We start from the raw sequence: 26,882 nt of genomic DNA, 5'->3' as shown, positions 1-26,882 counted from the left end.
AAACAGATCTTACCTGTCTGCCAGTATAAGAACACAAACACCCTGACTACATCAGGAGAGAAGGATCACAGCGTGACAGGCACAAGGTCCACTTTAGACCTCTTTAGCTTCGACAGTTCTCAGGTAGGAGTTTAACCTTCGAAACGATTTTTTCCTGAAACCATTTAAATGCTAGGCACCATTTGACATTTAGAAGTGCATGACAAATAACATATTGATAATGTGATTTTATTGATTTTCAACTTCCTGTAGGAATGGCATCAGAAGTGTTTGTCCGTGGGATGCTCTTTCTCTCCCTGACCGTTGTGGGAATTCCAGGTAATGCCACTGTAATTGTGGCATTCCTCCTCTTGCTGTACCAGGAGAAGCGACTTTTAGCAGCTGATGCTATTCTCCTGCACCTGGCCTGTGTAAACCTGCTGGTGGTGGCTGTACGTGCTTTGACGGAGACCCTGGCCTCCTTCCGTCTGGTCGACATCTTTGGAGACACAGGCTGTAAATCAGTGATCTTTATCTATAGAGCAACACGTGGCCTCTCAATCTGGCTCACTTTCCTGCTGAGTACCTATCAGTGCTTGAGCATTGCCCCTCCAGGATCAAGCTGGGCTTCTGTTCGTGCCTTGTTAGGTCACTATTTGGCCTTTGTGTTCCTCTTCCTTTGGGTTCTCAATGCCTGCATGACGACAGCAGCCATACTGTTTTCTTTCAGTACCAAGAATGAAACTAGCTCGATAGACAATGGCATTAATGTACAATTCTGCTATTTGAACTTTCCTTCAAAGCTGTCCAGAGATGCCAACGGGGCAATCCAGGTTGGCAGGGATGTTGTGCCCATGGCCCTCATGACACTCGCAAGTCTGATTATCCTGGTATTCCTTTACAAGCACAGCCAGCAGGTGAAGGGACTCCGCAGTAGTGGTGCTGGAAATGGTGGAGCTGAACAACGAGCTGCCAAAGCTGTGGTGGCACTTGTGACCTTGTATGTTGTCTTCTATGGGGCAGATAATGGGCTTTGGGTATACACCCTCACTGTGAAGAAAACCATGAGTTCCTCACTGATCTCTGACCTGCGTTTATTCTTTGGCTCGCTATATGCAGCACTAAGCCCTCTGGTTATAATTGCATCAAACAGGAAGGTGAACAGCAGGCTGGGGTGTGTAGCACATGAGACGTCTGCTGTGGAGAAAATCAAAAATCTTTCTAGCATGTGAGGCCTGCTGGGATCAGTTGATCACTGGGCTGAGATTAACCTCAGACAGAATTTTTGAAACTCTGGGTCATGCATCGGTTATTCTGTCTTTGAAATATACTGAGTACACTATTTTCCACAATTTCCTGATTTTGCTTAAAATTTGGGAATTGCACTGTCTTTTTCCCATGTAATGGCTTTGGTAGTTATTAATTCACAACATGATGCACTTTTCTTTGTTAAAGAGACCTTTCAGATGTGTTTTAATTCAAATACCTAATAGTTCCTTATTTATTATGTCACTATCAATCAGAACAACCCTGTTACTGAGCACAAGTCTGTACAGATCTCTGCTGATCTGGCACTATGTTCTTTTGTTAGTTTATATTCCCTCTATATTAATTGGGAGGAAGAATTATAGTTGGTTGACATGGGCTCAATGTAGCTGCCTATTTAGCTATAATTAAGGCTTTGAATGTAATCTGGGAAGTGTCCTGTGCTAATGAGCCAGGCTAATTGTCCCACAGAGAATTGTTTAAAACCTTATGGAAAAAACTATATTCTTTGGAGGGAAAAAAGCGATGTTCATTAATCAACAATGAGTTACTCCGTTCCGTGCACATGTTATATTGTATGTCTAGGCTTCTTGGGTACAGTTATAAGACTTTAAGGACACAAAAATACATCTTGGCAAAAGCTCAGATGAGCTTGCTGTGAAAGTGGGAGTTTAGGAGTCATTATGTAATTGCTATGTCTCGGAGAAGTAAGTGTAAAGAGAGAGAGAGAGACAGGGTGAGGACACAGCAACCTCTGTGAGTGACAGTCAAAAAGACATAAAGTGGGGCTGCCAGCACTCTGTGATCCTGCAATAACTCTAAAGTGCAATCAGTGCAGCGGTATTCAACTACTGTCGCATTGCAGGTATGAATGAGGAGGACAAGTCCTCTTTCAGTGCTTGTGCAGAACTGTTGCTTTCACCATCACATTGCCTTCAAAGGGCATTAAAGGCCATATCTTTTATCTAAAAAACAAAAAAACAAAGCCCTGTTAAAAATTTATTGTAAAAGTTGCAACCATTAAAACCCTCGATAATGTGATTATATGACTTAAGCTTCTCTGAGGATGAAAAATTCCATGTGTCTTACTCTTCAAACCACTGAAATCTGATTAGCACTTTACACAGACTCCGGTGGAATGAAGGATAGAATACATGGATGGTTTCACAAGTGAAGTGAGCACGCTGAAGCCTCCCTTCAGGGGGTGAATCACTGGGAACGTTGACACCGATTTCAGTGATGTCACTCTTTCTGTTTCTGTCAGGGAAGAAGAGGTTGATTAATTAAAGAGAACAAATACATGAAAGACAGGTTCATTGGAGTGTATGCTCAAGTTTCCTTCTGCACAGGTTGTGTGAAGGGCGTGCCAGGCGAGGCCTCTCCCTGCACAAGTAAGGACCTGTTTTCAATGTTTTCCATCCTTTTGCAGTCTTTTCAGCTTGATGAATGCAGGGTGCTGATTAACACGTACAGTCCAAACCCACACAATTGTAACCATCTATTACAGCATCTCACAGCCTTTAGTTCAAGCATTTACTCCTAACACTTAAGTATTCACTTTACAAAAAAACCCTGTAAGTGCCCGTCTATGCACACTTTTCAGTCTGAAGTCTCATTTCACCTGTATGACAAGGCAATGCACTTGCCACCTAGAAAACACAACAAGGCACAACTAATTGATATAAAAAGAATTTTAAAAAAAATCTACGAATGCTAACCCTTCTCTTTCCTTGTGTGTAGTTAGGCAAGGTATACGACACAAACCTGTGCAAAGCCACAAACGAAAAAGCTGTCAAGTTTTCCGGGGTAGTGGATTTAAATGAAACCGAAGTGTTGCATTAAGTCACGCCAGGTGATCCTCTTCTGCTGTGCCTGATTTCAGTCTGTTTACCTGCACCAGGTACAGGCATATTTGTCCCTGTGTCGACCAATGGAAAAGCAGCAAGAGGGTTAAACCTCCCCCTTTTCTGCCTTGAAGCAAGTCCACACCCCAAAAACAGCTTCTTTTTTTTTTTCCTTTTCTTTTACCCGGGAACTAAATGTTAAACCAGAACTGTCCCCTCCCCCACAGAAACGTTTCTGAATTACACAAACATCCAAATGTTAATCATAGAAACCACTATGTGCAAAAAGTGGCAAAAAGCATATAGCATATAAAAAGCAAAAAGCAAAAGCATATATATCAATAGTTTGATAATGATGATCATAAATGAAATTCATTTGAGAGCACCATCAACCTGCCAACCTCTTTATTAAATCCTGTAACCTTAAACGTTATTTTGTGGATTAAAATACATCTTAGCTGGTAATCCCATGAAAATCTTTCTCCGAATATAGCAACTGGGGTTTATTACTCTAATGAAAATGTATCAGTAATAAAATAATTCTTAAAAAGTTATGCTTAGAAAAACCTAAATTTTGAAGAAATGACAGACGTAATAAGCTCTTTTCAAGCTCCTTCCTTCAAAAGGACATTTTTTCAGGTGTCTTGTTTAGAGAATCTGAGTGAAGCTACTGATGGAGAATGCCACAGAAAACTGTACTTTTATGTAAACTCATTTGGTATTTTTTAAAAATGCAGGGGTGATGGTTTAAAAAACAAAACAAAAAAGCCATCTCGGAAGTAGCTTTAATTCAGTGCAGTATTCATCTGGGGTTCATCTGGGTTCGAATCGTTGAATTATACCTTACCTCAGAATAGCTGACAGGAGGTGACCCGAGTTTAACACAATCTTTATTAAACATTTTTTACAATCTTAAGTTACAGAGCTAGATGTGTGTGACCCATTTCCTTGCATCCACCCAGTTTAACTGATTCTTTGAGACAGAGCGAACACACCGTCATGTTTCGACATGTCTGGAATGCTGCATTGCACCTAAGCAAGGAAGTCAAAAGAAGAACATTTAGACAGTTGAGGTAAAAGTTAGCCCTGTTCAGTCTCAGCAAACACAGCAAAACGTTTTCCTTTTATACTCTTTAACTCCCCTTTTTGTTGCAGAGACTGAAATATGAAATACAAGGTTAATATAAACACAAACATGGAAATTGTGGAGTTTCAACGTTTAAAGTTCTGGCAGTTCTGATTTTATTTACACTCTAGCAGAAACATGTTAGTGAGGGAATAGTTTGCGAATGGAAATTAGGCTTATTTTTTTATCTATTTTTTGAGGGTTGGATAAGCAGATTGATGTCATTCTGGTGTTTCGGCACTAACTATACAGCTACAGGCATGAGGAGGATATATGGAGAAACACCGAGCTGGCTCATTCTAACCAAAGACAGCAAATAGCACCTTTAAAGCTCACTAATTAAAATGCTATACTTTTGTGTTTGAGCTGCACAAAAGAGCGGCGTAAAAATTAAATAAAGCAAAAAAGAAATAAAGGCTTGTTGGTTTGGACAGTATCGGGTGGACTGTTATTCTGTTTCTGTACTGTGCTAATCAATACTCTGTCTCTGCTGGCATTAATAATATTCATGCAAGTCTGAGTAGAGTTAAAAGAAATAGTAGACCAAGTCTCTTTTAATTTAGTATTCAGTAGTCTGCTCAAAATAAACAATGTGAAGATGAACTGAATCTGTATGACTGACCAAATTGGCATAATAAATGAAACTACTAGAATACCACAGTACTTAAAGTATAATCTATGACACGGTAAATAGAATTTGAAGGGTATTTATGTAGAGCCCATACTAACCGCTCACCATTCACAGAGACATTCATACAGCACTTTATTATATGCATTTCAAACACCCCACTTTAATGCCTAAGGCCAGTTCAGAGTCACCAGTTACCCATATGTGTATGCCCTTTGAGCGTGTCAGTAAACAGGCACATGGGGAACGTGCAACCTCCACAGAGAAAAGCTTCAGGTTCAGTCCAGTATGGAAGATTGGGTGGGGTTTGGTTCACAAGCCTGGGGGCAGTAGCCTGCTGCAACTCCACCATGCTCAGGTAAAAAATGCACCACTGTACTGATACATGAAATAAACATTTGGGATGCCTTGCTCCTTATCTAACAGTGTCTCTTACCGTAAGGAAAAGGAGAAATATAGTAATAGAGTGTTTTTATTTCAGCTTCTGAACAATAACAGAATATTAATAATCTTTCTCCAGAAAGATAGAGCCGCTGGATTGGCTGAAATGAAAGCTGAAACCTGTTCTGACATGAACTGAAGTTCCAGCGTAGGCTATGTAAGAATTTTCTCAATACGTATGTGGCTCATAATTTATTACTCATGGGTGAATTAGTTTTTGTTTTATCTTCATACAGGTAGTCTCACGGAGATCAAGATATCTTTTTAAAGTAAGAGAGAGAAATAAATGTATATCAGGCAGGAACAGGCTTCATTGGCATGTCAGTTTGCAAAGATTTATCCTTTGATGAGCCAATCCCGTGTCCCTGAGGCACACTGATTCATGCTGAATGCTGTGTGAAAGCATAAGCCCAGCGCCCAGATTTTAATCTCTTTAAATGACTACGGTTAAAAGGCAGCTAACACAGTAGGGGTTCAAAACTGAAAGTTGAATTAAACTCCAGGAAAATAGTATATCTGTATCTGCAAACTACTTGCTAAATACACTATTTTGTTATTTTGATTTTAATGCCTGAATATTCAAGCTAATGTAACATAGACAAGTCTACTTAATTAAAAAACAAACACACAAATAAACAAAAAATAAAGGAAAACCCTGTGACATGCAGGATCTTACGCAGCTTGAAAAACTGACATCAGATACATACACCACTAACTAACCAAAAACATCTTAAATATAGTCTAATAAGGCATATAAAATTAATTGGCTTAAATGTTGACTTTGAATTGTTTAGTACTGTGAAAAACCTGAGGCACTTTGCATAATTAGACTTATGTATTTACGTATGGCATATATAATGGCCTCAAATTCATTGTGTAGCAAGATAACAACTCGCAATCATAAACATAGAGGTGGTCATGTCATGGCTTGCATGTATGAACATTTCAGGAACAGGCTTTCTTGCCTTTTATGACATTGCAATAGATCTAAGCAGCAGCAGAACAGAATCCAGAGTGTGCGCATTTTTTAAACCACTGTATGTACAAAGTAGCTCCACCAATCTCATCGCTTACCTTCACCCAACCACATAAGAATGACCCCAAATACACTGCCTGTACAACCAAAGCTTTTAACTGAGAAGGTGTCAGACCTGCCAAATCAGTCACTAGTTTTAAACTCTGTTCATTTTACCAGCTTAAAAAAAAGACTGAGACCCAGATCCTGTGTGTGACCTCAACTGTGCATGTAAGTGACAACATTAATGGACTCTCTACTCATTTTTTAAATGTATTTTATTAAGATAAATGAGAGCCAAATGTCCCCTGTCAAAGCTGGTTGCCTGTCCAGTCCATGTGGTGTTATGGATAACTTTGTAACCATAATCCTTTTAGAGCTTTACAATCTGCCATAGTATTTTTAAAGCACACAAAAACGGATCCAATATTGATCATTATTCCATTTTCCACGCTGAAGACAGCTAATGCTATTGCTACCATTATCACTAGTGCCCATGCAATGAAGATGCAGTTGAGTACTGTGTGTCTCTTTTTAAAATTTGAATTGATGGATGTACAATATGAATCAAGTTAGTAATATTTTGGAAGAAAACATGCTTCTTATTTGCTTTCTTTCCCAGAGTCAAATTAGACTAAAACTATATCTCTGTGGTAATTAATGGTGGGTAAATATTCTGTCACCCGTGAACGTGTTATATCTTGCTTATTTAATCTGTGCCAATCCAATCCAAAGTGTGAAAACCACAGGTTGTGGTTTCAAAGGGATTATATGCTGTATTTCTTGGATGTATACAGCATACACTTCAGTTTTGATTTATATTATACAAATGAGAAGTAATGTGTTAATTCGGGGTGCTGACATGTGAATTTTCTTACTGCTAAGTTTCGCCTTTATTTCCACTCTTTGTGCTTTTATAAGCTAATTAGCCGGTAGTACTGAATAGCTGGGTTAGCAGTGACAAAAGGGATGCTTTCCTTAGATGGTAAAGTGTTCCTTTCAAATGTTACACTGTAGTAGACGTTAGGATTTTGCCCTTATCTTTCTCATCTTTCCCACTAAATGCCAGAAAGGTGGAATTTTCCACAAGCCACTACCCTGAGTTTGCTGTGGAATGCAGACAAGATGGAGCAAGCCTGCAGAGAACGACATCTCAGCAGTAACAGTATGTTGAGGTACTTAGCTTGTGCACATCATGCCCACCTCCTTAATTCTCCCTTCAGGGGGTTTTGTTGAGCTATTACTCAAATTGCAGCGCTGTTCTGTAGTTGCTACTGTTGCTGTGAGGTTCCTGCAGAGGGCCACCGTAGAGTCACTCATTTCCGCAGTCTGAATTCTATGACTCATTCTGGTTGAATATTGTTGTTTATTTCACGTCGCTAGTTTTATGCAGTAAGCCTCAATCCATCTTTCAATATGTTTGTTCATCTTAGTAAATTTCACAAAGGCCCTAAAAGAAGGAGGGTGTTCTAACTCAACTCTAAATTCAAAGCTGTACGAGACATTTATGACTGCTCTTTTAAACAGCCTTAGATTGCTATCGGTGCCTTAGAGCAACAGACCTTGTAAAGTTGCACAATGGTGGGCATGTGCTGACACAACAGCCACACGTATCTCATCTCTCCACTAGCCCCCTTTGCACATGTAGTTTAAGAGGAAAATCACATTTGAGTAAAATGACAAGAACATCATGCATCTTTGGCACCATACTGAATGTAACAGTACAAAATCTCGGACAGTCATATTTCTGTACACTTTATATGTTTTTACATAGTACTCGAATGCATCTCATGGTTCTTTGATATACATACATACATACAGTATATGGGATGACAAATTGCCCAGAGTGGGGAGTTACTGGTATGTGATAATAAGGAGTATTCCTGCAACATATTATGAAAAATTGAGCTTCCTTGAGCTTTTTCAGAATAAGTGGTGTCACTCCACCCACTTAAAGCTGAATAATAGATCTGATGAATCCTCTGTGTATCATGCAGCTGCTGTCAGAGTAATTACAAAAGACACGAGTGGAACACTCACACAGTCATATCAGAGTTTATATGAGTTGAGAGTATCACAGTATTGCAGGAGCACACTGTAGCCCAGAGACTAGAATAAGTCTGCTTTCCATGGTCTGCTGATGTGAACAACCTCACAAATTAAAGGCACACTTGCTGGTTCTGTTGTGGTTGCCCCGTTGAGACCCTAAATCCCCCAAAAAGTCCAGCCAGCTTAATTTTGTGTTTTGTGTTCAGAACATTTGCCGTGAGTTCTGAATTTTGAGCTGCTGTTTGGTGCTATAAGGACATCAAACAGTGTACCTCCAGGGGAAGGAGAGGGCGCCACCTGTTGATTTTTTTAAAGTATTTGAAACAAAGGGGCAGCTTGAACAATGCCAGTGTAGAGCATCATGGTTGCATGAAGCTGTTATATTGCTATATTTCCCCGCAGTACGTAGAAGAATACACAACACACTGGATGGCAGATTCATTACATTCTGCATCTCAACCCAGAAACCAGCCAGCTATTTTATAATTTGCTGTTACCTGGATAAACAAATCTTAATAAAAGCAAGCTCACCATGTGACCTGTTTGTGATCCAGCTTTACATAAACATGCAGAACTACTGTTGTTTATACCGACTGTGCACGCTTTGCCCACATTAAATATTTGGTACTCCAGCCTCACTTTAAGTGTCCTTGGTTCTGCATAAAAGGTACATGTTCATAGTGATGATCGGTAGCGTGAAGCAGCAATATATTTACAGAACAGGTCTAAGGAACCTGAAAAAAAAAAAATCCACATATTTTGACAGGCATCACATCAGCACAGCTCTAGTCACGACTCGCCTTATATTATCCTAATTGGTGTATCTCAACAAAACAAATGGTGAAATGCTTGCACGGAAACAATTCTTCCAGCACTTTCACATCACACTTCAGAAACAGTTGAGTAACAAAATTGTCCAGGCAAAGAAGACCAAAAAACCCCAAAACAATAAAAACACAAGGCGCTTACATATAATAAGGAGACTGGAGGGTGTAAGAGCTGTTTGAGCAACTTCACTACAAAAGCAAAAACAATGTGTCTCATGATGATTATTATATTTATGTCTTTATATGTGCTGTCACCATATAATACCTGCCTCCTAACCAGCAGTGTTGAATCATTTATTGGACTGTATTCATGCAGCATAACATAAGATTACTTATCACTGAAGCCCGCATCATTTAAAACACACAAACACACACAGAAGAGAGGCAATTTGAAGTGCAAATCAGTGGCTCCATTCATGATTGTAACGATACTCGAGGAAAATAGGCAGTTGAGGACACTAGTTTTTTCCAGTGTCACAGGTTTTGTAAGAGTCTCAATGCACTGAATAATGTATTGACTCATTTGTCTGGAGGAGCGCCACAGTAAGCCAGACGATCAATGGCACAGCAGCAGTGCCAGATTAGCTTTTAAAGAACTGCCAGCTTCTTTCTCCCAACTGCACAGCTGTGTTCATCCTTGTATTTGAAAACTATTCTGATGTTAATTTCTAAATTTGTGTCCTGGAACATAATTGATGGGCAGTGCTAGTCAGGAGTGGTTTCTCGCAGCGCTGTTCCTAATAAACATAATCTGTTATGAATATGTTTGTTTTTTTCCCCAACAAAATATATATATTTAATTTTTTATATAAGTAAAGACATCAACCAGAAACAATAAACCAGCAAAAAGATACACTAGTGACAACAAACTGCTCCTCCCATGCTACACATGGCACTTCACACCCCTATAAACAACATGCAAAACACCCTTTAAAGAAAATAAGATGTCACTGTAGATTAGCACAGTTTGTGATGGATGGTCATAAGCAACAAGTCTTAATCTTCACCAAGGCAATATATGTTTGAAAAACTCCATTTTCCATGATGCTAAATTTTTTAGAGGATTTTAAAAACATTACCTTGGCAATAACGTAAAATAATAAAACTATAAATTATTGATTTTTATCTCTGTCATTTAAAATTATGGTTCCCTCTATGTACTCATATGCTCTACGTCCCTTCTACCATCAACCTCTCAACTTGCACACAAATAGTCACGCACACACGAGGCTCTTTTACTTGAACTTCTCCACCTTAGCTATACCCTCCTGCGTTCCCTCTAGATGCACTCATTAACAGTAGAGGGCATTGGAAACATCACCTCATCACCTCCCTACAGGACCAAGGCCCTCCACCTGACCTTGGAAAATGTCCAAGCCGGCAGCACATCAAGCCTCAGAAGGGGAGAGGAGTTCAGGTTGCATGATGAAGGTCAGCATACTGCAGCCTTGTTGCATACTGACGAGATCTGCTACTTTAGACAGAAGGTGAGTTTTCATGGTTTCATCTTTTTTATCATTTGCCTAAAACTCCATAGATGTTTTTACACTCTGACCCCAACTGCTAAGCTGCACTGCACTGATCAGGCCTTCATAATACATGATCAGAAATGCAACGTGGCTTCGTGTTGTTGTTTTCCAACACCTTTGAAACTCCATCTGGCAGCTAAAGCCGACATCTGAGCGGCATTCACATAAAGCGAGATCACCACTCACCAACGCTTTCATGTGAAAATACAATCCTGCTTTTTAGAAATAGGGTAGGCGGAGGCAGAAACAGAAAAGTCCATTAATAAGGAAGATGGAGTCTAATGCGGAATCGACCAGTAGGTCTTTTAACGATCACTAGCCATTCATTGATCACGCACTGCAAGACAGGAACAAAGAAAGCTTTGGGAACGACTCCTTGGCTCTGCTTCCACTTCAAAAATCAGTCATCATGTCTCTTAGCTGTAGAGCTCTGTTCTTCAAAAAATAAATACAATCATATATAAAATACAGACCTTAGTAATTAATCTTTGAATAACAATTTTACTTGTATATATTTTTTTTTCTTCTGTTAAACTAAATTGTAGTCTATTAACAAATATCAGTACTTTGAAGCATTTCATCGTTAACATACTGTGCATTCATAGTAGTTCAATCTCTTAGAGATTAAGTATTTCACCCATGCTAGGGGCATAACCCTAGGACGAATGGATTTAATGACTCAAATGTAATTCTGAGCAGAGGAATATTAAGGCCTTTTTTGTGCCTCCATCAAGCTCAAAACCTCTTTGTTTTGAGCTTGAATTCATGACATAAAACCTGCTAAACATTTTTGCAGTAAGGAAATATTATGAAATGTTTTGCAGTGACCACTTACTATATTCCAAAGACAATTTTCCAGACCATCGTTATATCTGTGAAAAATTTACCGATTTTAAACAAGGTTGGTTTTCACCCTATCATTAATTGTTGATCTGGTTTGCTACTCATAAAATATATCTAAATTCTATAAAGCTGCCATGTGGCTTCAACAAACCGAAATGCAATAATGGACAAAACCATGGTGCGAGTTTGGTGCACCATCAGCTGTGACTACTAAAAGCTCCAATCTGTACCACTGCAGTTTGGAATATAACTCTAGGGGCTGGTTTACCCAGCTCTCTCACCAGCTGATGTTGAGGTTGTTTAAAACGGGCACAGAGGCAGCGGTTATCTGAGCAGTAACCACGTTTACAGCTTCAACCACAGCAGCTGGGCTGGGCAGCTCATGCAATAATTGCATCACTGGATCATCTCTATTTTCTGTAGTATTTCAAAAGCATTTCCGCAAACTCGCAGTGTATTAAAACTGGACTGTAACAACCTGCCAACTGTGCATATGGGTAGGGGAAATGCAAACCATATTGTGCAGCATCGCAGAAGTAGTTAAGAAAACATTTCCCATCGCGAGCCGTAGGGGCTCTGTATAATTATGTTATTGTTCCAGCAATATGGCCAGACAATGCACAAGTCACATCATCAAGGAAAAAAAATTTTTTCACCAGGTTCCCATTTTCACAAAAATGTATTAGTGGAGTACAGCACGGAGATGACAGCTATTGATTCAAACATATGAGTCTCCTGGATTTCTGCCCAGTCTGTTGTACAAAAGTTATGTCCTCCTGAGTTTATCTGCCAGTGTGTCCTTAGTTTTGACCTCTGAATCTCTTGTTGCTTTGTTGCTGCACCATTACTCTTTCAAAATAATGGAATCACACTTTGAAAAGACGACAAGCTGCAGGAAAATAACAGAAATAATTTTAGTATTTTTTTTGTTTCCCAGAAGTGAGATCAAGGCAAAGACATTCCAGCAGAAACTTTTTTCGACTGGATATAAACAATAGCGTATTCTTATTGATTTAAGGATGCTGTGAAAGAGTTGTCAGATATCAGCTTTAAATTCTTATTGATGATGGTATTTATAGATGTGTGTACATTTATGAACACCAAAGCTGTTTTTCTGTATCAACAGTGAAACGTAAAAAGGTCAAAACCTGCTAAGAAAGCATAATGGATTGCAGAACAGCACAAAAGTGACACCTGACAAATCTAAATGTATATTCTGTGGTCTGTCTGCAATATGTCACATTTGCAGTACGTTACATTGTTCAGCATTAGCCCTCCCTGAGAAAAACATGCTGTTCCTTGCTACAGTGCATTATGAAAGGTTGCAAATGGGCTAATTTGCAGCTTTGACAGTGCCAGCCTCAGCAAAGGCGGGCAGTAATAGGTTTTGAGGTGCCGCTTCAGCGCCTGCTGTGATGGGAACAACGTGGCTGAAAGTAGGCATAGGTCAGGCTCCTTTGGAAACTCTGACAAATTAAAAACAGAAAACCTTTGACATTTATCATGCTAGGAGTCTGCAAAGGTCATTGCCTGTATGTGCTGCTTTCATTTTCCTTCCCTGTCCCCTCTGGACGTGTTTTGCTGTGATTGCTTATAGCCTGGTGGAGCTGCAGAAGGAAAAAATTGGGAGCTCTGATTTTAGCGAAATACTCTCTCTCTCTCTCTCTCTCTCTCTCACACACGCACACACACACACACACACACACACACACACACACACACACACACACACACACACACACACACACAATGACAGCATTTCTCATACAAGCAGCGGATATATGGAGAACACAGAGATGGAAAACAGAAGTCTATCTGCTGCTGCTTTCCTCTTGTTTATATACTGCACTACAGCAGTTGTTAATGGGCCTATCATAATGATTAGTGATCACATCAGTTTCATCATGATACGATTTAGAAGGAAACCGCTGCTGTGTAAAGAACAACCATAGGCATGTAATACCACACTGAAATTCATTTCTGATTTCCTCGCAATACATCATTCCACACCATAAACACGCAAAACTTGTGATCCCACTGGACCATGACCATCTCATTTAAATGTTAATATAAGTCCCATCATTCCTAATTTAATGTGCTCCCTGGCATTTTTCGTTCATTTTGGCGACGCTATCTTATGTGACAAGCCAATTTACTGCTGGACTTGACTAAATTGCTTTAGCATTGTAATGCTAACGCCATAATAAATCCTTGACATACTGTTCCTCCTCAGGTAATAAAAGAAAATAATAGAAAGTTACACACGTTCGCTGTGAAATCCATTCTCATCGATTTCCCTGGCGTTACACACAGCGTGAGATTCTGCCTTCGAGTCGGATACGATATAGCTGGAGAAACATTACGTCCGAGGAATGTGACAGAGCTTGCCCTTCTTGCCCTCTTGTTGTCAGAGGTGGCATTAGTGAGGATGAAAGCAGTGTGAGCGATGACACAAGCAGTGCTAGAGAGACGAATCAGACAGATTACAGCTCTGAGGAGAAAGCAGGGCCAGGCTTAATGCTGGTAGGTGTCATTTTGTGTGACCTTTCTGGGAATTACCACCGTGTATGACCCAAAGCATGTCTGCTTGTCACAGAGACATGTAGGAGCTTCTGGTGCTGGTTTAACCCCATCCTCTGTCTTTCACTGGCAAACATCATGGCTTAACTCAGCCAAGCTACCTTCCAGTTGACCCGATCATGGCCAATAACTGTGGTAATCTCTCACTTCTCGTTAGCTCCCCCACACAACCTCAACTACAATTTAAATTCTACAGGCTTCATGTGTCTGCAATGTGGTTTAACCTTTGATAATACGTTGGCACAACTTAGCAGAGAAAACGAGGGATTAGTCGAATCGTAGAAGCTATTGTGGGAGAAAAGCAGCATCAGAAGTTGATCATCATTTAGGGCTAGTCAAAGCTCGAAATCCTGTGATTAAGGCATGTAATCCTATGTTAATTGTAGAACTGCAGCATGTGTTTATATGCTGATGAGTCACTGCGATGTACCTGCTATTTCAAACCAGGCATATCAAATTTGCTTTAAAGGATAAATCTAGTGCTGTTCCCCATTTTTTTTAATAAATCCCATGAAAAGACCAAAACCATAACTGTGTCCAACTCTCAGTTTTTTCAAACCTCACTGCTGCATTCGAATTGCTGCTCAAGTATGAATAAGAATTAGAATGACTTTAATAATCCTCAAAGAGAAATTCTTTTGTCACAGTTGTGGAAGCTGTACAACTAAATGAAAAATCAGAATTAAAAATAAATCCCTCCATCCAACCATTTTCTGAAGCCAATCTGGGCCTCAGTCTAGGCAAAAAGGTCCAGATCTCCCTCTCTCCTGCCGCCTCCTTCAGCTCATCCAAGCCAGTCAAGAGTTATAATTTCTCCAGTGTGTCATGGGTCTGCCCTGGGACCTCTTTCTAGTAGAACATCCTGCAACCCTCTCAATTTGCTCTTTTCGATATGAAGAAGTAGCAGCTCTACTCTGACTGACCGTCTCAACTATCTCTAAGGAAGAGTTCAGGCAGCCTTTGGAGGAACCTCATTTCTACTGCTTGTATCCATAATCTTATTCTTTCAGTTGTTACCCAAAGCATGTGACCATAGGTGAGGGTAGGAACATAAATCGACTGCTAAGCCGACAGCCCTGCTTTCACACTCACCCCTCTCTTTGCACAACAGACCCATACAGCGTCTACATTATTGCTAACGCTTCAACAATCCATCTGTCGATCTTACACTCCGTTCGCCACTCACTCGTGAATAAGACTAAGACAGATGAGAATGAGATATTTAAAGTCCTTAATTTTGTCATCCCTCACTGGCTGAGAATGGCCTCGGATTTGGAAATGCTAATTTTCATTCCTGCCACTTCACATTCACCTTTTATACCATCCCAGTGGGCTTGAAATCACTGCCTAATTTAGCCATCATAGTTTTTGTGGTACATATGAAGTTATGACAAGAAGCCACTTTGATTAGAGCAGTGACTGAAAATGGCTACTATGGCTCAGTTCAGAAGGTTAAAGTTTGCCAAAATTTGCTGAAAAGCACCTTTAAAGCACAATTTACATGAATTTACATCTTGTATCTTAATCCATAGATTTTAAGCGGCACTGTGACCTCATTGACTGTTTTTTTTTGTTTGAGTAGTTACCATATTTAGACAAGTGGGTGGTGTGTGAAGTTATATGCTAGCAAGCATAGTTAGCAAAATACATAGACAGAGATACTTGTTATCTAGTGCCAAACCAACATGCAAATGTGAACTGAAATGTCACTCATCAAGACTTGTGCACAAACATCTTCTGCCTTTTGTTAGAAAACTGCATTAAGACCTTTAACCTCCTAAGACCCGAACTCTTCCACAGCATGCATTTTTAATTTCTCTTTGATATTTGGGCTGACTGGGACCTGATGAATGTAAAAATGAAGAATGACTAATTTTTTATTTTTTTACCTAATTTTCGTTTCTGAGAAAAATGAGAGCCACTTATGAGGATATTCGTTTAAAATTTCGATAGAACAGTTGCAGTATAATGTCCTCGTAAGTGGACATCAGGCCCTTGTAGAGCAAAATTGAGTATTTTGGTCTAAATAACCCAAAATGTGATGTGCACATATGTGGACGCCAGGTCCTAGGAGGTTAAACATACTCAGCAGGTACAGATCAGTTATTCAGATAGCTGAGGTGACACTAACAGGAAGTTAGTGGTCTACTTGACAACCTAATACAAAGCAGCTCTGCCTCTAAAAATGCAGTTTAAGCAGCTGAGTTTTACAAAAGAAAAGAAAAAAGAAAATCACCTTCACATACCGCCTTTTTTATTGTAGTAGTAGAACTGACTCATCTTTGGCTATTCCTGAAACTGCAGTCTTCGACACTTGCCTGGGTTTAATTTTTCACTCCTGGTGGTTGTTGCTTGGTTTAATCCTTACAAAACTTCAACGATTTTATGAATTTTGAACATAGCCATGGTAGAAATCTCAAATCACTTCGAGCCTTTGTGCGGAGATAAGGGAACCAACTGTTATACCTGCAAGTTTTGCTATATTTCAAGAATGTTTTGGGAAACTCATATTATTAGGAGTCTTCTGGTCATTTATTTTAATTATGTTAGTTCAGGTTTTGCCTTTATACTTTAGAAATCTTTCAGAGTATCATTCAAGTCCCCTTGTACCTCGTTAATTTTGCTCGTCTCTGTTTTAGTTAATTCCTGCTTTATTTTGTGCTCTCACTCTTGTTCTTAAAAAAAAAAAAAAATTGCTAAGTTATTGTCGGGATTATTTTCAGGCATGCCTCCTTACACTCCCGCGTGTTTGCAATCCCTTGATTAACGCTTGTGATCAAGAGATTGCAAGAGGTATTATTATACTTTGTCTGAGCATCTGTGTTTCTAGCCTTCATTGTTCCATGTTCCTCTGATGCCTTTTGAGTTTCTGTTGCCCAGGTGGATTTTTGGACTTGTGCATTAAACTTAATAAAAGGTTTTCTTTTTGTTATTTCTGCCTGTGTTTTGACCCCTGAATTTGGGTCCTTAACCTGCAAATCCTGACATGAATATATACAAAGGCTCGCCTTGGATCATTCCTCTCATCTACTTCTTCTAAAAAATATATTTTCAAAAATGTTCTGGTATTTCTTTAAAGAAAGTAGAATTTATGTGAAATGTTCATAAAATGCAATGGAAATAAATAGTTGTGTGGATTTCTCTTCAGGAAAAAAACAGTGTCTAAACAATCTCTATATCCTGAAGATCTGGGATATAGCGGAGAGGGGCTTGTCTAATAATATGTCCCACTGAGCAATACGACAAATCCTGCTTGAAATCCAGCCAAACACTAACAGGAAGCTACTGTGACAGGCAAAAATACAATCACTCAGCTTGCAAAGAATAATTGCTTTAAGACACTAATTAAGATAAATGAGCTTTAAAGAGAGACAGAAAAGGACACAGAGGGAGAGGAAATGAAGTTATGAAGTTAAATTGCCATTTCACTTGAAATAATGCCTGTAGACTTGCAACAACTCCAAGAAAATATCTCTGAAGACATCCGATGTAAATCCATTTTTCTTTCCCTCCACATGTTTCTCCCTGAAGACGTTTCTCATATATTCACGGCAGCTCTGTGGCTGTGTTTTCCCCTCCCTTCACATCCATGTCTGTATTTGATGTGCTCCACAATCCAGCCTTTGGACACAGTGTGTTTTGAGAGACAGATGAGAGGAAATGATTCATTCATCAGACAAGGCTCAGAATACAAATCCCATCTGACCTGCCGATCGGATGGTTGATATTGCAGATCTTCCTCGTGGCGGGTGCCGGGTACGCTTATTAGGGCTTTCAGTGGAGCATGGTGCATGGGTCATCATCTCTCCTGCAGTGACTCTGTGTGACAGCAAACACAAGCTGGCCTCACCTCTGAAAATGTGCACATTGCACCACCTAATTCAAACCTCAAACCAGATAAGGAACTGCAGGATGATAGTGGGATATGAGGGCTGGACGGGGCCTGTCAGAGGGGTAATTATTTTCCACCAAAAGGAAATATGGATTTGGCCTCAGGTGTGTGTTTTCTTGTTTCTGTGGGCAAATGTGTTACATCAGAGCTCTGCAAAAGCAGATATATATACTCATCAAAACTTTTGTGATTGCTTTAGACTAGCAATTTCAAAGTGCTGCATGGGAGAAGATGAGTGAGGAGAGCTATCTGTGGTGCTGAAAATGACATTTAAAGACTCGTCTGTTCACTTTTCTTATCTATAGGTTTGTCACGGACAAAAATGGCATTATATTAACTTAAACAATTATTCTGGGGGGGTTGTGATTAATAGAAAACACTGACAGACACAGTGTTTATCAGAGATATTTTATCTGTGAAGTGCATTCATGGCAAGGTGCCCAAAAGGTAGATGTGAGAGCTGTAATATTTAAAGCATATATGACAGCAGGCAGATGAAAAACAACCTGCAGGGATGTTTTTGATGTATTTTGATTACTTTTATTATAGAAATATTTTTCATTTGAGATTCCTCAGCACCCAGATACCAGAGATTTTTGTATACGAAGACACACAGAATACACAGAATATTTCTCCTTCTTGTTATAGACAAGAGATTAATTATTTTAACTCATTACTGCCTTTTGTTATTGTGGCAGTGACGAGGAGGTTGTCATGGTTTCATTGCAAGAATTAGAATACAATTTTTTTTTCTCGCAGATGTGAGACTTTGTAAGCTGTACAACTTAATGAAGAAAGAAAGAAATCATAAATTAAATATATGAAATTTTAAAACATTAAAATTGAAAGAGGAATTATACAACCAGATTGGTTAGAGGATTAAAATGATTTTTTTTTTATATTCAGTGGAGCATTTTACTACTAGTCTTTTGCAGAGTGTGCTTCTCTGGTGATCCTCCTGTCTGCTGCATGTGCATTGTCTTGCTCCAACCCCAGGCCTTTTTAATACGCTTACTAATTCTTTTAGTATCATTCATCCAGAAGTTTTTTGCCTACAGTGGACCACAGCATGAAAAACAAAACATATGGAACTGAGCTACTGGTCTTGTGTTGTTTGCTGTCCAAGTAGATTTCCAGAAATGCCTGTACCCCCTCCATCATTGCTTCCCTAGTGAAAAAAGGAACACTGTAAGTCATGAATTCCATAATTTACCAGTGTTGGATGGTTCAGTTTATATCAATTCACAACATATGAAGGTACAAAAGTACTTTCTGTGATGTTATTTGGATATATGAATAGTCAGATATTAATTTATCACTATATCAGATGATATAGTGGGGTAATATGTAAGGTAATTACTTAAACACAGACAATGAGTAAATTAGTTTAAAATACTGGGTTGTTTCTTATCTTTGCCATGCTAAATATATGTAGTATTAGCTCTTTCTCTCAATTAATTCTTTCTCTTTCGATGATGAGGCCAATGCTCACCAAAGCCTCAGCAGAAATGGTCTAAGGGGAAGGGTGGCTGTCAAGAAGGAGGGAAAACAGGGGAAAAGGATGAGTTGTGGCAAATTTCACAAGAACTGGGCTGAAAACCAGTCACAATGAGTCCAGATTTGTAATATTTCGTTCAAATTGTTGTCATTATGTACAGAGGAGGTCAGGAGAGAGGTACAACGGTGATTGTCTACAGCCACTGAAAAATAAGGTGTAGCCTCTTGTGCTGGGGATCTTGTCAAAATTGAGGGAATTATGAACATAGTACAATCAGATTTTGATCTACCACATAATACCAATTGGGAAGCAACAGCAACAGTTTTAAGCATGTGACAATCATCCCAAACAAACCACCGATGCAGTTCATGTATACCCGGATAGAAAAACACACAATTGCACATCAGTCGTGGATTAGCCTTCCCAGAATCTGGACCTCAACATTACTGAAGCAGTATGAGATCATCTCAACAGAACAAAAAGCCAGCCAAGACAGAGCTTTAAAAGCCTGTCAATATGCCTGGAGAACTATCTCAGAAGACTACTTAAAGAAATTACAAGAAAGCTCCCTGAGAGCTCAGAGTGTGCTGAAAAATGGACATAAGAAACACTGACTTTAAAGCTCATTGGAATTATACAAGCTCTGTTTTTTCTTTATGCACTGTATTGCCATCTATGCTTTCACATGTTTAACAAAAACCACTGCACTCATTTCCCATTTTCATTGCAAAATATAAAGAAACGAGGTGAGGCTCAAGACTTTTGCACAGTACCCTAGATACAAAAAACTCACTATCCGACACACATCATGTTTTAGGAGTTCGGTATCTTGCCCAAGGACCTTTTGACATGTAGACTGGAGGATCCGGCTATCAAATTCAACTGTTCAACTAGTGGACAACCTCCTGAGCCACAGTTGGGGAAAAAAAACCCAAGACTGAAACAGTATTTATGCCTAGAGGATGCACTCGTGAGCCTTTGATGCTTTTCAGTAAAATGTTTTGACACAAGTAAGCATGGCCATAAAGTCTGGCATAAAAATTCAGGTTCTCTTCAAAATTAACTGTGAAAACTTAACAACGTTTTAAATTTAGTGCTTTTCTGTAAAATTACTTATTTCGTTTAACACTTTGTTTTTGATATTCGCATTAGTCTCAGCTGTACTTTTTAGGTTAGTGTATGTGAATAGTGAATGTGAGTATGCTGATCTGCTAATCTAAGGTTTATGCAGAAGCAACACATGCATGCTAAATATCAACAGCCTCAGTTTTCTGCCAGTGGTTAAAATTTAGGTTGTTTGTACTGAAAAGCCCCCTGCCATCACCACTAATTAGTGATGATTAGCAAAAAAAAATAATATAAACATCTAAAATGTAGCTCAGTTTTCTGTCTTTCTACAAGCAAAGATGAAGTTTATACCTTAAAGTCTTTCTTTGTTTTGTTTTATATATTAGCACTGAAACAACAATGGTTCTTCACTGTGAAAAAAAACAGGGATTGATGCTGAAGCATTTTCCCTCTGACTTGCTTCCTTTTATTTGCTCAGCCACTGTGCAATGATTTCCTTTGCCAAGGCAGAGACACTGCACATTAAACTCTATTCTGAGCACAGGCTTCATCCACCCTGTGTATTGTGAAAGAATCCAATAATAAGGCTGAAAGTGAGAGAAACCCTGCAGAGATCTAATCAGTGCTACGCATTATACTGTGCCAGGGTCCAATGTATACCCAAGTCAAACTCATCAGCAGTCATTTTCAGAAACCAAATTATGAATTATTATCACTCACAGTCTCCGGTACACTCCTTAATGCACAAATTAACTAAAATATCCTCCGACATTTGTGCTGAGGTTTCAATAGACGACACATGGAACATCTGCAGAGGGGCAACTTCTGAAATCTCGCCGAGCTCATGGTTGAATGGATACGATATACATTTTCATGCATTTTCACCTTTTTTGAAACACACTCACTCATCGCATCTTAGTTAAAAATACAGTTTTGTATTTCCTCACATTAATTTGCAGCCTCAGGGAAGGTTCCACTCAGTTCCTGCTGAATATTTTGCCATTTTTTAACTGTGACAAGAAAATGCCAATTTATGGAGCACACAGAATTACTTTCATCCAATAAGCCAGATGCAAATGAATTCCAGTAAAGAAGGTCAAACATATTCAAAGATTTTCAAAGCCCTCTTTAATAGAAAAAAAGCTGGATGTTGGCCTAAATGTGGAAGTACTCTTAAAATACGGTGCACAGTGTGATAAGTAAAGGCTCGCAACGCATTCCTAATGCCTTTCACTTAACCTGCTAGATAGCAAAAAATGGGCTTGGATAAATTTGTCATGAATGAAATAAAAAGTTAATTTATTTGCTACCTGCCTGACTTTTTATGAAAAACTCGTGGATAAACAAGGCTCAAATGTGTGCAATGGGCATAGAACCAGAGTGATTTGGCTTAAAATGCGCATCCTGCTCCACAGGCTACAGGGAAGTGCTGAGGGGGCTGATCACATTCTGTCCACCTGTTCGCAGAGGGAATGACCTCCAGGAACAGGTAGACATCCCAGCAGGTAAGTTACTGCTCAAGCCAAGCATGCAGGTAATGCACAGTTGAGTGATGAAGCCCTAAAACCCAGAGTGAGGAAAGAGGAGTGAACTCCAAACCAAAATTAAAACTAAAAGACAAAGAGACCTCAAAAAACAAGCTGGATTAAAAACAAACAAATACAAAAAGATGAGTTTGTGTAAACAAAGGTAATGACGTCTGCAGTTTTCTATATGCACTCGCTGGTCACATTATTAGGTACGCGTTTTGAACTGCACATTAACACAAATATCTAATCAGTCAATCACATAGCAGCAACATCTAGGCATGTAGACATGACTAAGAGAACAGCTGAAGCAAAACCATCTCTAGTGTTTAAAGAGAATGGTCTAAAAATGAGAAAAATATCCAGTGCAACAGTTTTCTGGGTTAAAATGTCTTGCTGATACCAGAACTCAATAGCTGAAATAACCACTTGTTATAGCCAAAGTAAGCAGAAGAGCATCTCTGAATGGCCAAAACATCAAACCTTGAAGCAAATGAGGTACGGTAGCAGAAGAGTGGCCTGGGTGGGTGCCACTTTTACCAGTTGAGAACAGGAAACTGTGACTACAATTTATATGGGCTCATCAAAAGTGGAGAAGAGACGATAGGAAAAATGTTTCCTGGTTTGATCTCAAGTTCTGCTGCAACATTCAGAGTAGTAGGGTCAGAATCTGGTATGAACAACATAAAATAAAGCATCTATTCTGATTTGTATCAATTATTCAGGCTGGTGGTAGTGATGCTATGGTGTGGAGGACATTTTCTTGACCCCATAGCAACAACCGAGCATAGTTTTGATGCCACAGTCTGCCTGAGTAATGTTGCTGACCATGTCATTCCCTTTAGGAGTGTATCACAGTGTATCCATCTTCCAATGGCTGCTTCAAGTAGGATAAACCACCATGTCACAAAGTTCTGCTAACTTCAACCTGCTTTCTTGAACATGGCAATAAGTTCACTGAACTCAAATATCCTCCACAATCACTAGATATCAATCCAGTAGAACAGTGTAATGAAGAAAGAGCACTGGTGATTAAATGTTCTGTCATACTGATCAAAGATCTTTCAAATCTTTGGATTTTGTGCACATAGAAGGGTCTGGATTGCAGAGGATCTCAGGATTGATCAACACTTTCTTTGTAATTTGTTGCTTCATTGACACTCACAGGTAATTCTTATTGCATAAGACGGCATACTCTCGAAGCTGAGCTTCAATGGATAACACTCAGTCGCTGTGACATTTGTGTTTAGTGCATTTTCCTTTTCTGCTTCTCCACTGTAACTCAGTAAATATTCATAGTATGGAGGTAAGTTTTCCATGGCTTCAATATACTAAAGTTATGTAACAATAAAAGTCAAGACCACCATTATCATCGCTCTCTCTGGTAGTTCTAGACACTAACACAATCAGTGTCAGGGCTCATTAATGTGATAGTAAGTGATATGTATTATGATGGGGACAGCATGGTTGCACAGTGGTTAGCACTGTTACCACACAGCAAGAAGGTCTTGGGACTCTCCAGGTACTTCAGCTTCCGCTGACAGTCCAAAGACATGCAGTTAGTGGTGTTAGGTTAATTGGTGTTTTCTAAATTACCCATAGGTGTGAATGTGAATGGACAGACTGGCAACCTGTCCATGGTGTACCCTGCGCCTCTTGCCCCATTGCAGCTGGGATAGGCTCCAGCACCCCCTGTGACCCTGAATTAATTGGATGGATAGATGGACCGGTGGATGAAACTATGCTTTGGAAATGTATTTATTTTTATACCTTATGAATTCTTATATTATTCGACTTGTGAGAAAGTTAATTGAGGGAAATCTCAGTTCTACATACATGTAATCCTCAGTAAATATTGCATGGTAATGATGTTATGAAGGAGAGTAAGGAGAAAGATGCTGTTTTTGCCTTAAAAGGGTGAAAATGTATAAGGAATCAAAATTAAGATAAACACTCTGCTCCTAAAAACAATTAAATGTGGCTGGAGGCATTTAATGATCTAATAATTTAGATTAGATTAATAGAAACCCATAAAAATGTTCGACTTCCACTTTTTCTTAGTTTTCTCAATATTTACAGTATCGATTTGCTGCATTATAAACGCTGGAATAAATGGGAAGCTGCAAAATGTCAGCAAATGTCAGCTGATGAAAATGCATGACTGATGGTTGAACTGTGTGTTTTCATATCACATTCACACACAATTGGCTCTCACTGTCTGCCGCCCTCTTCTTCCATCTTCAGCGCTACGAGACATCCTGCAAAATACCTTCAGAGTTAATGACGGTAATAAACTGAAGATAAACACTGAGCTCTTATAAACAGAGCACAGAATTTCATTTACTCACTGTTGTAACTGAGGAAAGGGTAAATTTACTTCCAATTCAATCAACGGAGGTGATAACATTCATAAAGGAGGAAACCTTTCTCTGGTATTTCTAGTCTGCCAGAAACTTGTGAAGGAGGTCTCAGTCATGACTTTATAATTTGCAGATTTAATTTGATTTGTGGATTGAGTCTATAATACAGGAAACTTGACACATCTCGTCTTGCAGCAATTCCTGAAATAATGTTTTTGTCTGATTTTGCTGCCTTGTTTCACCTTCAATGACTTATTCATTCACTTTATATTAAACTAACTGTGTGAACACTTTTACAGTGTCCTTGGCAGGTCTTTCAAAAAGACGGCTGTGAAGAAAGTGAAATAAAGCCTGTAATAAGAGTTAGAACTCTGCATTTATAAGTGTACTTATCCATAAAGCTTACTGATAATTAGAAAAATCTGCAATACACTTCACCTATCCACACATCTCTTTAAATTTTTAATTAACTTGAACTTCAATTTTTAAGATGCCACAAAGAACACTTATTCCATCTACTTCAAACATGGAGGGTATATTGCCGAGAACCCAAACCAGTGCAGTGCTAAGTCTGAAGTGATTTGCATGAGTAGTTCTCATGTTGGGTAAAAGTAGTTCTATGTTATCTTATGTGTTTTTCCCGTGAGCAGTATTTTAAGGGCGCAACAACTAATAAATAAAATTTAAAATTACTGTATAAGAACATAATGCTTCAATTGAATGGCTTTGATTGATAGAAAGGGGGATGGCATTTGTAGGTAAAATTGATCAATTTGTGGAGAAAACACTTTAAGATGTAAATAACGCCAGGAGAAATTATTGTGACAGCGACCTGGTTTTTGGACTTCAGCTGGACCCTGGAAGTCAACAGTTTTCAGTCTGAATGTTGGAGTTAAATAATGCTAATGCGGTTCCAGGCATTATGAAATGACACTTCCAGACTAAAGATCCTTCAGAAAAACTTTGCCTGAAGCAAAGGCAGAAAGACATTTATTGGACTGGGGAAGTGTCTAATAAGGGGTAAATTACAATTAAAAAAGTCAGTGTTATGTTCAAAAATTCATTCAGTGAAAATTACAATGAAAACTGTAATTACTATCATTCCAGAGGACATAAATGTCATTTTTATGCAACAGTGTCTTGAATTTTTTTCTTCCTGTTTGACATGCCTTGGATTCTGACAGCTTGAAAACCACTGGACTGACACATTTGTTTATCTGTCTTTATAAAGCCCTTCAAAGACATTAAAGCATGCCCAAGCCACTAAACCCAAATTTGAAATATAACTGTATTACTTTGGATTGAGGCTGGCCAAAAAGTTCAAACTTTAATAGAATGTCACTACTCTGATGGGCTAAAGCAGACAAAGACAGAACAAAAACTACACAACATCTCTTTTTATGCTTTTATTAAATTCTAGATGTTTAAAGTATTGCTTTATTGTAATACTTAACTTTGCCCTCTCAGTTATTTTATGTGGATATATTGGACAAAATACACATGAGACTCAATACACAAGTGTCAAGATTTTATATATTGCTCAATGGATATTTTCTCTCTCTCAGAGGAAACCCTAGAGATGGTTATGCAGGAAAATTGCAGAAGATCAGCAGTTTCTGAAATGCTAAGACCAACCTGTCTGTCACCAACAGTCATACTATGTTCAAAGTCACTTAAATCAGCTTAAATCTTTCCTATTCTGATGCTTACTTTGAAATTCAGCAGATACTTTCCATTATCAAGAAGTTGAAAATAAGTTGTATATACAGTTATTACAGTGGAAACCCATATTAAACATGGCCAAAGTTTCAAATGATGAGGTTAACATATGTAACACTGTAAGCTAAAAACTCAGCCTTCAGTTTTTTTTTCCGACTCTCGCCTCTGTATGTTGTCATTGAGGCTGGATATCTTTAATATGGTCATCTCAGAAACACTGCTCTGGGTGTCAGCACAGCAGATCCAGACTGATTAAAAGATAAATAAGAAGTGTTTTGAACTATGAAAGAGAGTTGCCCAGGAGGATTCAATAATAAAATATTGATTTAGAAATTAGTGTAATTCTTTCCAAATCAATATTTTAGACCACAAAAAAGGTCATTTTTAATGTTGACTTGCTGCAAGTTTTTCTGTGTATAACAATTACCAGCACTAAAGATCCCTTTGGGTTAAAAACTTTGTGTTTTAGTCTTCAGTTCCAAATAGTTATAATGCTGTGTAAAATGTAAATAAAAACAATATTCAGTGATTTTCTGATCTCGTAAACTCATATTGGATTCACAATAAGACACTCAAAAAAAGACGAGGATCACAAAAGGCTGTAAAAGTAATTAGAACCTAAAATAAATGGCTGGACGAACATTTAGAAAGTAATAACTGGGTATAAAAATGTTAAAGTGCCAGAGTTTCTT

The 26,882-nt window shown here is 38.7% G+C and overlaps 1 protein-coding gene and 1 long non-coding RNA gene across 3 annotated transcripts; both read left to right on the top strand.

The window, feature by feature from the left end:
- The first annotated feature begins 17 nt into the window (after positions 1-17).
- ora2 (olfactory receptor class A related 2) lies at positions 18-1,211 on the top strand. The gene is made up of 2 exons (XM_085160015.1): positions 18-123; positions 253-1,211. The coding sequence occupies exon 2, from the start codon at positions 255-257 to the stop codon at positions 1,209-1,211; it is 957 nt and encodes a 318-aa protein (XP_085016141.1). The 5' UTR covers positions 18-123; positions 253-254.
- A 5,216-nt stretch (positions 1,212-6,427) lies between these two features.
- On the top strand, positions 6,428-25,486 carry LOC146518030 (uncharacterized). 2 transcript variants are annotated; one of them, XR_014874151.1, is made up of 3 exons: positions 6,428-6,530; positions 7,369-7,474; positions 10,459-20,323. It is a non-coding gene; the product is annotated as an uncharacterized LOC146518030 (long non-coding RNA). The 2 variants fall into 2 exon arrangements; XR_014874152.1 differs by lacking the exon at positions 6,428-6,530 and adding an exon at positions 22,001-25,486 and having other exon boundaries at positions 10,459-10,662.
- The last annotated feature ends 1,396 nt before the right edge of the window (positions 25,487-26,882 follow it).

Source organism: Neolamprologus multifasciatus, chromosome 5 (genome assembly GCF_963576455.1).
Source record: "Neolamprologus multifasciatus chromosome 5, fNeoMul1.2, whole genome shotgun sequence".
NCBI lineage: Eukaryota > Metazoa > Chordata > Actinopteri > Cichliformes > Cichlidae > Neolamprologus > Neolamprologus multifasciatus.
The sequence above is the reverse complement of the archived record's forward strand: the minus strand, read 5'-3'. Positions and strand labels throughout refer to the sequence as shown.

Coding starts and splice junctions, on each gene's coding strand:
- ora2 (XM_085160015.1), top strand. CDS start 255: ATGGCATCAGAAGTGTTTGTCCGTGGGATGCTCTTTCTCTCCCTGACC.